Source organism: Gouania willdenowi, chromosome 4, assembly GCF_900634775.1.
Source record: "Gouania willdenowi chromosome 4, fGouWil2.1, whole genome shotgun sequence".
NCBI lineage: Eukaryota > Metazoa > Chordata > Actinopteri > Blenniiformes > Gobiesocidae > Gouania > Gouania willdenowi.
Window position 1 is genome coordinate 29,371,666 of NC_041047.1, and position 16,970 is coordinate 29,388,635.

The window sequence follows — 16,970 nt, forward strand, 5'->3', positions numbered from 1 at the left end:
ACTGTGGATTTGGTGGAATTGTGGAAGAGGACTGAACTGAAAAAGTGTGTATTGTTCTGTATTTTATGTGTTAAAACTGAACAATGTTGAGAGTTATTGTTAATGAGTTGAATAAAGTTTGACTTATCTAATAATAATAATAATAGTAATAATAATAATAATAAACCGGTGCGCCTTATAGTCAGAAAAATCCGGTATGTATATATATATTTTTTTTTTTCAACATCGGTTTTTTCAGACTTTTTCGCATTGTGGGTTACCGTAGCGCGCAATGAGCCCGCCCCCTCTTTGTTTACATTTGTTTACCCTTTGAGTAGGCTATATGTGTGCCACAGGCATAATTAATGTTTTATTCACACTATGCTGAGATGCTAAGGGAAGAGTTTATTATTTTTTTAATTGTAATGTTATATGTTATAAAATATGGAGTTATCTGATTTCTTAATCAGAAAATTGAAGCTACTGTGAAGGCGCTGTTGCACTTTTGCTTAAACCTGGGTTAAAGCTTGAAATTGTTGAATGACAGAGAATCATTTACTTTTTATTTTGGGATTGTTCTATGCATTTTAACTCTTGAGGACAATCACAGCAATAAAGTTGCACTTTTGACAATATGTCTGCAGTCATTTTTAAGTGCATTAAAAAAGAATCGAAAATATAATTTTTCTTTAAAAAAAAAAAAAAAAAACGTGATTTTTTTTTTTTCAGGCAAAATAGCCCAGCCCTAACAGAAAACAAGTCTTACATTATTATAGTTTTATCAGATGTTATTTCCATTGTTTGTACATTTTTGCAAGAGTTTGGAGCATGCAAAAAGGCAGAAAGAGTGGGGAAAATACCTTTTTACCGCTATACCGGTATTTGAATGATTTTACTCAATTTCAATTTTGAATACTAAGGTTTGTTGTTGGATTCATTGAAGTTCAGTCGTGTTTTTCTCTTGGCTTTTAGTCAGATTTAATTAACAAACAGCGTTTAAATAACCCTTATTAGCTCCCATTTGAGTGTCACTCACTTTTCGAGGTAAAATGTAACACAATTGTTGTTGCATCCTTTTTTAGTGGTGACACTAATTTTTGGATATCATCTGGGACGTCAAGATTTGCAACTAATTAACACGCCCAATCTCCATGAAAACAAATCTCTTTGCACCCTCTTATCAAAGAGTTGATATGAAAATATCTAATCATCTCTTTGGGAGGCACTTGATGGTATTATCAGAAGTAACTGTTGATTGAAAAAACAAAAACCTTAACTGCTCTAATGGAATACGGTAATGATTTAAACTGCAGGTAATGCTCAAACACTTTCTTATATTTAGCAAAAATGTACAAATGCAAAACTGTATCCACAACAGAGGATGGAGGGATTAGCATCCAGAAGAAGACAATCACTAAAATGAAATGCCATCACAATAATTATTTGCAATTAATGGCTTTCTGTAAAAGCTTTGGCTACAATGTGCCAGTCCATTAAATCAAACTGAGTAAACAATGACAGCAGAAAGACACCCAACAGGCTGCTGGTATCAAATCAACCTGATAATCTCATGTCAGTCAGAAGAGAGAGAAATGAAAATCAGAAACACGAAACGCTGGGAAGAAAAAGCAGAGAGTGTGAAAATGAAAGCCGTTTCCAACCAGCGTGTTCCCTTTCCCAGGACAAACTCTTGAAACTAAGACAAAGGAAAGAGGTGTTTAAACACAACCTTTCCTGATTTCTTCATTACGTCGGCGTGTGCAGCAGCTATTCTCCTGGTAGCACCGAAGCATTCAGTATGCAAGTAAAACAACAGCTCAGTGCCATGCTAATCAAAACACTCTCTCTGGGCCACGGCTAATAAATAAACCTGTCAATGAGGTAAGAATAATTGTTTAAAGAACAACAACAATAGAAATGAAAATATAATTATCAAACATGTTGGTGAGGCAAACTGTTGGATGAATGAAGACAAGTGGCACAATTCAGCAACGCAAACTGATCAAATTCTAAACAGTGTTACACGTCCTTTAATCTGATCAAATCTTCAGTCAGATTATTATTTGGACCGATGTAATTACATAATAATAGAGGTAATATAGAGGTGGGCCGCTAGGCTTCTGTATAGAATGAGAACAGCAGTGACGTACACCATAAATTAAACCTCACAATTTAGCTTCTCACCACACTTGTATATAATCAGTCAGTATTTATTTCATACTTAACACAAAAGGATAATAATCATCATTCTGTCTGAGCCATATTATATTCAGTACATGTTTTAGTTTTAATTTTTAGTAAAATTTGAGTAAATATATATATACATATATGGTTATGTACATATCTATTGGAGTTAAAAGTCCTATATCACACTAATCAACTTTTTTGAGCTTTTAACCTTGTTTCAATGTTAATTCCTTATCAAAAACACCCCCAAAATATTATTTGGGCTTCCTTCCTGCATCTCTGAGAAATCCTCAATAATCCTGATCTCAGAGCTGCTTCTCAGCCCTCTTCTGAAAAACAAGCGGTTCAAATTCTAGTGACGTCATTAGCATTCTGAACCATCCCCTCCAGGAAGTGCCTGCTGCTGGTACCGCCCCTCCTCAGTGAACATACACGCCCTCAGAAAAAAACAAAATTGAAAAATGTATTAAAGATTTAGGCCATTTAAAAAATGATGGATTATGCTGAGTAACATAAGACCAGTTTTATTTTGAAGGTGGATATTAACTGATGAAAACTCATATTAACCTTGATATTCTGGTACTGGGAGTGGACGACCTCTCTCCGTTTCTGTTGCTCAGTGTGTTTTTCTGCATGATTTTTCACATGCTTGTATGAATGTGTCGTGTTACCACGTACAATGAAACTTTTTTTGGAACCATTCAATAAAAATCCCAACGTTGATATCAATACTGCCAATACTTTGGATGGATCTGCACACCTCTAGCCCAGAGCCGAGCCGCCCCGACACCAGCCACCGGCTCTGGGTCGGCCTGACATTTGCAGCATCTTCTAATCAAACGTCCAACATGTGTGAGGAAGCCAGTGGAGTTCTTCTGAAGAGCGAAGTGAGCTACAAATACTGACACGCTCTGTGTGGCACTCACTAGCATCACACTGGCCATGTTTACACGGGAGCTTTAATTCCCCTTTAATTCAGAATAAAAGTTATGTCCTCTTTAAACTGACCTTGTAAACACTTCATTCTGAATGCAAATGTCATTTTGAATTAAACTTAAATCCGAATTAGATGGCTGGTTCATTCCAATTTTAGTTCGAAATTAAATAATTCCGCTATCTTGTAAACGTTTAATTCCGTTTTATGTTAATTCCGGTCGTTCTGCACATGCTCGGCCAGTCACGGTGATGCGCTGGTGACGACAAAATCCAAGATGGCCGCCTTAGAATCTTAGAAGACATGGGCCGTTTCTCAATTCTTAGTATGCATACTCCGTACTTGTGAACTCCTGGGTACGGACTCGTGAGAGCAAACTTGGAGAACGGACTTGAGGAGTGCGCAACTCGTTGTTTTGGGACAAAGCCAACTTCCTGATATCGTTGTGCGCAACAGTGTGGCGTATGTGCGCTCCACTGTAAAAATAAAAAAAAATAAAAAATGTATCATTGAGTCGATGTCATTGTTGTAAATATTAATTATTTTGTAAACCAATAAAACATTTGTTGATAAATAAAAAACAAAATGAACAAAAATGTAAATACAATAAACGTGTGTGTGTGTGTTTTGTTTAATACATTAACAGTCCCTAAAAACAGGTAATCTGGTCATGGCTAATTGGAAGGGCAAAAACACCTGTCACAAAAATCCTAAGTAGCAACCAGGCAATAGGAGATTTAGGCAATTTATATAAATATAAAGGATCGTTTACAATGGATCGGACAGGTATGGATGTTGTGGCTGCCCTTTACCACATAGATAATAATAATCAAAAAAAGGGAAAAGGAAAAACATATTTACAAAATAGTAATAATTAATAAATAATAATAATTGTTGGTTATTAATGGTAGAAGGATGAACTAGATACTAGATTTATTAATTCAATGATTAATGATAATAATTGAACAAAATAATAATAATAAATAAATAAAAGGAAAAGGAAAAGGAAAAAAACATATTTACAAAATAGTAATAATAAAAAACAATAAAATAAAGAACACATAATAATAGCTGGCTATTAATGGTAGAATGATGAAGTAGATAAATACGTTTATTAATTAAATGATTAAAGATAATGCTTGAAAAATAATAATAATGAATGAAGAAGAAAAAGAAAAAAATAATTTACAAAATGGTAATCATGCGCGTGTTCGAAGTGCATGCTGGGAAATATAGCTGGCCGAGTACGCACAAGTCTCCTCTGATGCATGCTTGATAAAACGGGCGGAGCAAGTTCTCATCCGGGGATTTACAGCGAACTAGCTGAGAAGCGGACTTTGGACTGGAACAGAACTTGGGCCGTGGGTGATGAAGTTTCACGAGTCCACGAGCGCACAAGTACACAGATTGAGAAATAATGAAAAGAGTGGATGAACAGAAGAATAAACATGTGGACATTCACACACACACAGATTTATTACACACACAGATATCAGCAAATGGAACAGGCTACATCTGGGCATGAAGCACCAGAGCTTCACGAATGACGGGTGGATCATCATAAAGTTAATTTTTCACTCATTGTCCTGTATAGTGGAGATAGAACAGCTGTTGCATTATCCGCTGGCTTTGATTGACCAAATTATGGTATTTGTTCTCCTGCTCAGCAGACGAAAGTGAAACCATATGAGCTGCTGCTTCAAAACTACAATCAAAATTAATTATTATTATTATTATTATGAGGTCTTCTATGTTGTTGCCGGAAAGAAAGTGTTAATTGTGATACGTCACAATCGCCCCTGTCCAATCAGAAGCCTTCCCAACCCCCAGACCTAAAGCGGAATTGAATAAACCCGAATAAACCATGTAAACCCTTAATTCAGAGTTACTGTTTTCATGTATACACGAAGCAGAACACTTCAATTCGGAATAATTTAATTCGGAATAATTAATTCCGAGTTTAAAAACAATATGTAACTGTGGCCACTATGGTTTGAATTGTGTTTGACCCAAATCCCATCCGTTATCATTGAGGAGGCGGGGTTTATGAACTATACCGCAGCCAGTCAGCAGGAGGAGCGCTAAAAAAAAAAGCTTAACTTTTAGAGGAGCTTGTCACGTCCATCTTTTTTTACAGTCTATGATTTGAACTGTGAGACGATCTGATACACTGCTCTCAGATCACAGGGAACTCTCACAGTTTTGGTTCTGCCAAGCTGAAATAGAAAGGCTTGTTTTTTTTTTTTTTTTGAAAAGCGCTATATAAAACATAAGTATTATTATCATTATTATTTAATATAGTTTATTTTCAAAATATTCTTCTTTTCAATCCAACTCAGTTTCTAAGTGTCATTGTTTCAATATTATTATTGTATTTTAACATTCAATACAAATATTAAATAATTGTTTTCCAGAGGTGATCACACCAAGGATCCCCTGCATAGTGCGGTCGTGTTGACGTTTAATATGGATATGTTTCATGTGGTGGGTTGTGTGTAGGGAGGTGGGGTGAGGGGTGCATTGTGCATTTGGTGGCCATCAAGTGAAAACTGGTTAAAGTTATCGATTTTAGGATAAAGAGGAGACAACGAGCGTTGGCCAATAGAGTGAGAGCTAATGACACAATCGACACCTGCAGCCCTGGCTGAGCCTTTTCTTCACCCTTCTACCCATAATAACAGATGTGGATGAGTGACCCCCACCACAACCTTCCTTATGGCCTCCCCCAAACATCCCTCCTCTTTGCCGTTTTACAGCTACAGTCTTTCTTCATTCTATACTCCCCATCAACCAATCCCGCCCCCCAACACCATTGGAAAGGAAACAACCGCAGAGCCAGAGAGAGGGAGAAGAAAAGGTGCGGACTTGGAGGGCAGCGGGGGTGGGTTCTCGTCAGTTTTGGGATCGGGGTCTCAGCTTTGGCTGTTTAACACAAAAGGGGTAGGAATGCAAAGAGTTAATCCATTCGGGGGTCTCTCTCCTGCAAACAAAGGAACCGGCCCACAGACAAAGGTTGGGGAAAGGGGGAGCAAAGGGTGCGGGATGAAGGAGGTGGTGTCTTAACCATCTGGAGCTTTTGTTTGGGGGGAGGCTAGAAGTTGATGGAGGGGTGGTGGGGGGGGTCACTTGGTGGCGTAGCTGTAGACCCTGGAGTACTGGACTGTCCACGTGCTGCGTGGCCCAGACAGACGACCCTGAGCTGGGTCACACGACACCAGAGGTGGGCAACTTCTGCCACAGCAGGGCCACAAAAAAAGTGATTTTCTAATCTGAAGGCCACATTATCAACATTCATGTCAGCATTTAGAATAATGACCAATCTGAGCATTAATACAGGGAAGAACAATATGTTTGTGTTGTCATTTCATGTGTTTTGGTGTAATTTATTGTTTTGCTTAGTTTTTTGTGGTCGTTTTGTGTAATTTTTTTCTCATTTTGCGCTTTCTGTTGTTGTCTTGTGTGTTTTTACTGTCGTTTTATGTGTGTTTTTGAAGTAATTTAGCATATTTTCCTCTTTGTTCATTTGTTTTTTGTTGTTTTGTGTGAAATGAGCCAATCTGTGTATTTTTGTAGTCATTTTGTGATTCTGGAAACATGTTTTGTGTATTAGTTATGTGTTTTTGTTGTTGTTTGGAATTTTTCTAATTTGGTGTTGGGTTTTTTGTGTATTTATGTTGTCTAGTGTATATTTCTGTAACTTTGTATGCATTTTTAACATACTTTGTGCATTTACTTCAGGAGCCGCTCAAAATTACAGAAAAGGGCCGCATGTGGACCCCGAGCCGCAAGTTGCCTATGTCTGCACTACACTGTAGCCCGGCACAACCACGCTAATCATCGCACACACACACACACACACACACACACACAGCACTCATTGGTCCAGGCAGCGCTGTATGTTTGTAGGTGTCACTGTGTCGGTTTTCCTGGTAGCCGTCCACCTGAGAGCTGTCAGATTGAGAGAAGCCAGGCTCTTTAAGGACCATTATAAACTGTGTCAACAGGCTGCACAATCACTACTCACACTGGGACCACAGAGGATGAATGAGCAGAGTCGCGTGTCCGGGTTTTTGACACAGGGCCAGCCTCAGGGCTTTTAGGGATGAGCATGATAGCATGTATGGCAAACAAAGCAATCCCTGTCAGATCTTTGATCCTCTCACTTTGCCCTGTGCTGTCTTGCCAGGGAATCAAGCTCTCAACCTAATCTAATGCACGTGTCAAACTCAAGGCCCGGGAACCGAATCCGGCCCTTTGGAGCATCCAATTCGGCCCGCAGCAGAAAGTAAAAATGACAGAAAACATGAATTATTGTGTAAATGAAACTCAACAATATTTGCAGGGGCTCACAGTTTTCCCGGTGCTTATATCGCACAATGGTAACAGTTGAAAAAACTCAAAATTCTTATAAAATCTTTACATTTTCCTCAAATTGTTAGATAACATTTTCCTTAATTCAATATAATTTTGGTCACAAATCTAGGAAAGTTAAAGTCAAGATCCTGTTGGGACTGATATCTGTTACTTGCACCTTTCTCACCAAACCCTGCACAAGTAGCAGGGTCAGAGAGTGGCAAAACACATCAATTTATACAATCTCCCTCACACACACCGACTCAACAAATAGGTTTGAGATGTAATGTTTCTGCACTTCTTCAACATTCTTCACCTGAGCTCATGGGAAAAACATCACGTGTGGTCAAAGGAAAACAAGAAGAGACATTTAATAATAACATTTAATTTAACAACATTTACGTACCACCACCATGAGTGTAAAAATCCAGGAGGTTCCCCAAGTGTGATGTTCTTCTCCCATCGGATCTGAGACAAATGAACAAGGAAAAGTGTGTTGAGAGAACGAGACATAGTGAGACCTGAGAGATTAGGTAAAATATCATGTTTAATGCATAACAAAATCAGTTAACTGTTTAGTGTCCCCCCCTTAAACTCTAGTCTATCAGAACGACAGTGGGGAAAAACAGGCCAGATAGAAACTCCTGATGTGCAGCCTGTGGATAAGTAAGTGACTGACCTCTCTGCTGCCCTCACTCACCAGCACAGCTCTCGTCTGTATCTGGACACTCAGATAAGATGGAGCAAGTGATAACAAACCCACTGTCGGCTTCACATAGTCCAACTAACTTTTGTCTATGTACACAAACACAGGTTCACAGTGTGCACGCCAGGGGCGATTCTAGGTTTCTGAAACATCTGGGTCTTAGCCCAGAGGAACATGACAAATGCATGCGGAACATTCTTTTTGTCCCTCATCCATTTGCATGCTTTATTGCGCATGCAAATTGTTTCATAATGCTTTACCTAAATAAACAAAATACGCAGTTTATTATAGCTTTGATGGTCCTATATCATGCAAATCAACTTTTTTGAGCTTTTAGCCTTGTTACAATGTTAATTCCTTATCAAAAACGAGCAGTGACGTCACTAGCATTATGAACCATCCCCTCCAGGAAGTGCCTGCTGCTGGTGCCGCCCCTCCACAGTGAACATACACGCCCATTCTCTCTGGTGCTAGAGGTATGCGAGCATCTGTTTGGATGGTCATTGTCCTTTTTTATTCAGTCTGCACAGGGAAAATAAACAGACTTTGTTTTTGTACCAAACGATAATGTCTGGTAACCAAAAATGCGTGTTTGACTGTGAAAGTCCTCGGAATTTGTTCAAACTTCCTAAAGAAGGGTCTACTCGCCAGAAGTGGTTGGAATTTATCTCTGGGAGCACGCGACACACCATCCAGCACCCGTTAGTCTGTGACCGTCACTTTACAGAAGACTGCTCGGTGAAGTGGATTGTCCAGTAAATTACGTCTTCAAACCGGAGCGATTCCCACAATAAAACCCATTGATGGAGAGGACACAGCCGTAAGTTTAACAGACCTCTAGCAAAATGTTAGCCATACTCACTTCTTTGTCTTTATATTTGAAATACATTCGGTATCGGACTTCTCTGGAACTGTCTACAAACTTTGGTGGCCGTGCCTGTTGCCCATGCTGCTTCGCCAGGGCTCTACGGCTACGTCATGAAATGGGAGGTACTCACACGGGGAGAGGCGGAGCTCCGAGAAACCGTGCGTCTCAACTTCCGGGTTGAAAGAAAATAAGTCATATTTCTTAGTATTAGTATAGTCTTAGTATTTTATTTTGCACAATGTAAAATATAACCCTTATTTGGCTGTAGTTGATTTTGGAAGGTCTTAATAAAGCATAATATAGGACCTTTAAATAACTACCTGACTGCTTTACTGCTTATCCCCAGACATCTAAAGTTCTATTTAAGTAATTTCAGAGTAAAGTGAGACAATTGAGTACTTATCATCGTTAATTTATTTTGTAGAGTATGTTGCTTAAGATGACCATATTTTGATTTCCAAAAAAGATAACACTTGGGCCGACCTCGGCATACTCCAAAAGTACTCCACGTTTTCTTGAATTTACCTTGTGACGGCAAAATACGATATAGTAGATAAGTGAGTTGTTATTGTCTTTAAAAATGTCATGATACTGGCTGTAAAGATCAACTCCTTAGCTTTTAGAAACTGGTGGAATTTCTCAGATAAAGCAAATATTAGCGGCGTTATGGTGTTTTAAAGTAACGTGTTCTCCAAGATGCGTTCAGGGTCCCTGGGAAACCTGGACTAATGGATTCATTTATAAAATATCCTGAGTGGCTGGTGATGGTCACAATTAAGCAATAAAATAAATCAATGTATTTTATTGCAATAACAAAATATGCACTGCTGTCTCATAATGATTGCACTTCCTGTGGTGTTGACCTTTGACAGCATGTGCAGACAAAAAAATAAATAAATAAATAAATAAATAAAATATCCTGAGTAAATCCAGTGTCACGGTCTGAGTTTACCTCCGTACTGAGATTATAACCCTAACCAAAACCCTAACCTAATCCAATATACAAATAAAATGCGCATAATAGCGCATATACAATCTCAGTACGATGCATACTCAGTACATGACACCGGACGTATCGTCATCCTAAGTTTTGTTGGCATCACAGATGGCGAAGAATACGAGGATTTTGTCACTCTGTTGTCGTGCGGTAAATGAGGGGAGTTCAAGGACTGTTGGAAAGTAGATTTTTAAAAAAATATATTATTATATTCGGGGCAAAATAAATAAACCAGCCTAGTGACACCACTGGTGTACATCGAGACAAACAAGACTCATTCGGGCTTTAGGTTTCCATTGTTTATCATTAAGATGGCTTCACTGATGCTCACGATGATGTGATTAGGCTGTGTGTGTGTGTGTGTGTGTGTGTGTGTGTGTGTGTGTGTGTGTGCGTGTGTGTGTGTGTGTGCGTGTGATAGAGATGCTAAAGGAGGAATAATGGGCTAATTGCAAGGCTTAAAGTCTCTTATCTACTAAAACAGGCATGTACTGTATTTATTGTGTGTGTTTCTTCATAGGACTGTGACATACAGAGGCCAAATAATCCTAAAAATCTATTAATAATCCTAATAAATATGCAAATGCAACAAAGCCTCACAGCTCGTTGGTTGCTTATAGGAGCTCTGAGTGTGTGCGTTTCAATGTGAAACATGTTTTCCTTCCATGGTTTAAACCAGTGGTTCTCAAACTTTAGTTTAGCTTAAGTACCCCCATCTCTTGTTTTTCAAAGCAAGTACCTCCTATGTCTGACTACAACATTGTGCTCAGAATTCTGGGTAAAAACAACTACAGAGCATAATGATGGAATGAATGAGCGATGATACACATTTTAAAAAAGCTCATTTTGTAAATAAGTGGAATAAAATAGTTTTTAGTTCTTTTTGAATAGATTTATTACTTCAGTTTTTTTATGATTTATCTCCCGCCTGATGTGGGACCAACACTAACAGTTCAAGTTCTAATCTAGATCATTTCTATCATCATTTAGTGTGCTTTTTGTGTCATTTTGTGTATTTTGCTGTTGTTTGTTCTTTTTATGATTCATTATATTTCTCACTTATTTTGTGTGTTTTTGTTGATGTTTTTGCGTGTTGTTGGTATTATTTATATTATTCTCTCTGTGTGTGTTTTTGCCATTGTTTGGTTGTTTATTATGTCGTTTTGTATGTTTCTCTGTTATGTTGTGTATTTTTCTTTCATTTGGTGCGTCTTTGTTGTCGTTTTGTGTGTTGCTGGTAATGGTAGTAAATATACTTAGTTTGTCTGATCTTTTTATCATTATTCAGTATATTTTTCTCTTGTTTTGTGGGTTTTTGTTGTCGTTTTGTGAGTTGCTGGAAATATTTACAATGATTGTCGTTTTCAACTGAAAATCAACATTAGAAAACCCCATATTTTTAATGCTGTCATTTGTTAATGATCCGCTCTCTTTCTCTCTCTCAACTACCCCCTGTAGTGCCATTGCGTACGCCTAGGGGTACACGTACCCCCATTTGAGAAACACTGCTCTAAAAATTGTAATTATTTAAATTTAACTGAATGGCTGTCCTTTGTTTTCTTCTTTTTTAACTACACTGTTAAGTAAAACCAAATATTGTTTATTTTTATTACTCAATGTAACAGCATTAGCTTGTCTCTAATGTCAACAATTTAGCAGCTTTTGTGGAAATATATTAATTTTAATGACCCAAAAGTGCAATAATATCTTTTTTTTGTATTTCCAAGAGGAAATAATACAAACAGTGACCCCATTACAATAGAGAGTCCAAAGCACCCAAAATGACATACTGATAAATGACTCCGAGGAAGCGAAATACAAAGTCGCCAAGGCAGTGCGGGAGCCTTTAACAATATATATCTATCACGTTACCATCCTATTATGATGACATGAGCATGATCTATTGAAGTGTAAAGAGAGGCATGTACAGCTGTCGCTATGTCTCCATGAGGTATTAATCATTGTAACCCAGTGACTGGTAAGTGAACAATAACCAGTAAAACCCTCACAGCAAACACGGAACATTTCAGTCTTTTGAAGCAGGATGACAGAAAGTGAGAGGTCAGAGGTCAAGCTGCAGCGTTTCTTCAGATGTAGTCATTACTGTCCATCTGAACTAAACACGCCCTCCAGCATCGTAAAAAAGACAAATGCATTGAAACAATTATACAAATATTTTTTAGAAAAGGTAGCGCCAAAATTCACTTTGCGTTCCTTCATAGATCAGGATGCCGCTGATAGTCTTGTTTCTGTCACATTCTGTGTAGATTTTATTATTTGGTTCGATTTGTTTTGGTGCCAACAACCTATAAACTTTCTTTGTTAAATGCAATTTAAAAAATCCACTTTGGTCTGTGAAAAACTTTTTATTTTATTATATTATATTAAATTATATTATATTATATTATATTATATTATATTATATTATATTAAATTATATTATATTATATTATATTATATTATATTATTTCTTTTCTTTTCATTTTATTTTTTTCATTTAATTTTAATTCATTTCATTTTATTTAATTTTACTGAATTTTATTTTTTACTTCATATTTTAAATGTCTAGTAAGTATTGAACAATGAATTCTCTAAAGAGAATCGGTGCGAATGCAAATTTTTATTATTTACGGTTGTTCAACAATGATCGTTAAATTCACTTATAGCTTATTTTGTTGCTAATGGCAACCAGACACCTTCCCTGCTTAAATTAAACTTTTCTTTGCTCTGGAACCTTCATTTTTTTCTTTAAACGTACTACAAAATTTCTACTAAAATAACACATAAAAACCAGTACAGATCTTTCTTTTGTCGATCCAAGATGTAAGAAAAAATGTGTTAGAACACAATGAGCTCCTCTGACATTTCCAATAATCAAACCTTTTTTTTTAAAACTTAACTCACTTCACTGGAGCTCAGCGATGTGACCAATCACAAAGCTTCCTCAACTTTACTCCAAGACAAACACGCTTTATGTAAAACCACCTCTTTTTTTGGACTGGAGACAGTGTTTTGTGCGTTGAGTGACTTTGACCTTTCAGTGCATTTTTCTTTCTTTCGACGGGAACCGGCAACCTTTCAAGTCCTAAAAACTATGTTTGGAGGGACCTTTTTAGAGGTAATTTATCCCACCTGGTTCTTTCTCTCACACAGGGATCTGGGAATAATAAAAGTGCCATTCTGGATTGGATTTAAATTAAAGTTTGTCAGTGTGTGGTTTAAATATTTCAACCATATCAAAACATTTCTAATATTTTTAAACTTTACATTTATTTAAATCTAAAATATAGCGCATAAATAGTACAGGAAAAGTATTTAAAGTATGTTGATAGTTGTTTAAAGTAGTTGTTACATTGATCGAATCTAATAGCATTTAAAGCTGCAGGACAAACATTTTTGAGCATATAAATCCATAGTGTAGGTCACACATCGGTCTATAAATTAAAGATCATTTGCCTGAAAAAGGATGTAAAACTCATTTTAGTTCAGAGCCAAAAATGGAGCAGTTTATCTACAGTGGGGCGCAGATTTTGGGCAGGAAAATCAATCAATCAATCAATCAATCTTTATCTATATAGCGCAAATTACAACAAAGGTCATCTCATAGCACTATCAAGATATAAAATTCACAATAACAAAGGGAAAAAAAGAACATTCTTGTGCTCAAGGTTGCACTTCACGTATAAATAAATGATAAAATATGTAAGGTACCAATAACATCAAAGCAATAATCAGTCTCTGCAGGATCATTACTTCACATTTTTTTAGATTTTATGTAATTTAGGGATATTTTGTGGAATAATTTAAAAATAATTGCAGATTTCAGAAAAACTGAGTTTTTTTAACAATTTCATTAAAAATGACTGCCATCACGTGATATAAGCATGGGGAAGTGTATGCCAGGCTAACTTTGTGGAGTTTCATTGAATTTGTGTATTATTTTGGAGATACCTACAACTGAATTAGTTTGTAATTAAAACAATGATTCATGGTTTCTCTGACTTTCTTGTGTGGGCCGAAATGGATGCTCTAAAGGTCCAGATTTGGCTCCCGGGCCTTGAGTTTGACACATTTGATTTATAAGTTTGTTTTGAGCTCCGCTGTTAATTGACATTGTCGGAAAAGTTTTGCGCATCACAAAACAACAGTAAAAATAAAATTTAAAAAAAAAAACCTATGCTTCCACATCCCACAATGCAATGTGTGACACTATCAACAATGTGTTTATGGTGTAGATTTATCTGATGAAATAAATTGTGTCCAGCAGCTTTAACATTGTAATAGATCTTTTTAAAAAGAAATGTGTGCAAGCCAAAGAAGTGAAGAATGCCCCTCTTCTTTATTCACGAGCCTAAAAACATGCTTCTACAATCAGAACCTTTGTTATCTCTCCAGACGACACATCTGTGTGTCTCACGTGCACATTTATAAGCTGACCACAAGTGTATATCTCTCTCTCTGAGAATCATGTGACAGAGGCTTGTCCTTGCTTGCCATGAAAGACCTCATAGAGCAGAATAAAGAGAAACTCTGCACATAAGACCATTAGCAGGAAGGATGTCCATTAAGAAAGAGAAAGCAACACGTGAGAGAAGCTACATCTTAGCATGAGGCTAACATATTTTATCAGCCCTAAGACAAATATTTAGCCTTCAATGGTTGTGGTGATAAAGGTACACATGTGCACATTACAAAGTACTCACATTACTGTAATTGTGTTGCTTTTATGGGTCCTTGTACTTTTTTGTGTGTATTTCTAAATCAGTGATTTTACTTGTACTTAAATACGTTTTAAAGTAAACTAATTTGGGTAAATTATCCTTTTTTATGATTGTCTTTTTATTTACGTTTCATTGTGTCACATTGAACATAATTCATAAGTTCTTAGCCAACCACGTTCTATGGTTCAGGTTGTGGATTCTACCTATTATGTTGTTGGCATGGCACTGTTTTAAAGTTCATACATGTAACTATAGTTACAGCCTGATCATTTTTGTATTTATTTAGAATTGAATTCATTGGCGCTATTTTATTGAAAAAAAGAATTGTACATTTTTGACAAATCTTTTATTTTACACAGATGCTTTTGTGGAAAATAAATGAAGTTTCAAATGTGCAAATGTTACTTTTTAAGTTTCTAGGTACATTATGTGTGAGCAGCCATTGTGGCAGTCTACAAAACCAATATCAGCGGACACATCAGGCTCCCAATTTTATTATTATTATTTTTCTAATTTAAACATGAAATCAATTGTTAATCAAATGCTTAGCTGTCGCACTTTATGATAACAAAGATTGTGCATTTTGTCACAGTTCTAACGGTGTATGGTTGACTACTTTTTTTTAATCTATTTTTTTCAAGCAACAATAGCTAGAAACAGAATAAATAGTAGAGAAGAGAGCCGTGGAACAGCTCAGTTAGCTACACAGTCACTACTGGTGGGTCAGTGTATGTTTTGGTCATTGAATTTTCAAATTCAAGGCAAATTTCTTCATCAGGGTCAAAAAGGGATAAAAAAAAACAATTAAAAATTGGTTTGATTTTCAATTTTTGAATCTAAAACCAAAATTCCTTTATCTTCCTCTTGTAATTACAGTAACAGTACAACACACTCGGCTAGGGGTCACGTGACTGGGAGGTCCCTATAGATGAGATGTTTACTGTATGCAAACCGTGGCAAAATGTAATACCAAAAATAAACGTGCGGGGGTGAAAAGTCACGAGTAACTTTTACTCTGAGTACTATTTAAATGAGCTACTTTTTACTGATTCATATTATAGTATTTTATGTAAGACTTACTTGTACTTGAGCACAATTTCAATCAAATACCAGTACTTCTACTTGAGTAGGATATATTAGTACTGTTTACACCTCTGCACACGTGTTTTTCATAGGTTCACTTGTTGAATTTCCAGCAACACTTGTTTACATTATGTTAAAATGCTCTGAGACAGCTGATCACAAACCAAAGCTAATAATACATTTAATAAGCTAATCAACATCATATTAACACCGTCACAAACTATTAACGAGTTAAATAAATATCAGTGTTGCCTCTCATCTAGAATTATTATATTTAACTTAACGTTAATCATTTACGCCCCCGTATATAACCTCGACTTGCTGCTTTGAATTACAAAGCAGCTCATAAACAGCTGGGACTGTAAAATGTATCCCTTATTCAAAGTACTGGATATTATATCATAAGTGTGCTGCATTTACAGGTATAACATTATGAAACGTTCTTACCTCTGACAGGAAAGTCTGTGCTGATTTCTGTGCGCCAACATGCAGCAAATACTCGTAGACATATAAAGCTAACCTGGGAAATAGGAAAAGAGAAGAAGACATTGTTTAGGGTTATGTTTTATTGTATAAAAAGTAAACAACAAATCAAATGCACTGTATTTATTTATAATAATAATAATAATACGTTTTGTTTAAAAGCGCTTTTCGAGACATTCAAAGACACTACAGCACAAAAACAACAGCAAGTACATTGATTCAAGAAAATATGACTCAGAAAAAAGAAATGAGTGAGTGGGAGGTGAAACGTTAAAAGCTGAGTGAAACAGGTGAGTTTTGAGAAGTGATTTGAAAGATGGGAGGTCGGTGCAGTTGTGTGTGTTATGTGGCTTGGGAGGGAGTCCAGAGGGTGGGGGCAGCGACAGAGAAAGCTCTGTCACCCCAGGTTCTGTGCTTGGTCCTGGGGACTGATGGAGGGAGTGTAGGGGTGGAGCAGGTCTGTGAGGTAGGAGGGGTCCTGATTATTAAAGGCTTCATGGGTGAGAAGGAGGAGTTTGAATTTGATGCGCTGAGGAACAGGGAGCCCGTGGAGGTTTTGGAGGACAGGGGTGATGTGGTCACGGGAGCGGGTGTGGGTACGGAGGCGGGTAGCTGCGTTTTGGATGTGTTGGAGTTTATTTAGTCAGTATATTGATCTG

General features: G+C 36.9%; 1 protein-coding gene across 4 annotated transcripts in view; it reads right to left on the reverse strand.

Annotated features, from left to right (window-relative positions):
* Nucleotides 1-16,970, reverse strand: part of ssbp4 (single stranded DNA binding protein 4) — a 144,865-nt gene that overhangs the window by 102,798 nt on the left and 25,097 nt on the right. For all 4 annotated transcript variants that reach the window (XM_028444412.1, XM_028444415.1, XM_028444413.1 and 1 more), the window contains exons 2-3: nucleotides 16,276-16,348; nucleotides 7,860-7,921 (exon numbers count right to left, since the gene is read on the reverse strand). In XM_028444412.1, the coding sequence (XP_028300213.1) occupies nucleotides 7,860-7,921; nucleotides 16,276-16,348 (135 nt within the window). The remainder of the gene's footprint in view (nucleotides 1-7,859; nucleotides 7,922-16,275; nucleotides 16,349-16,970) is intronic.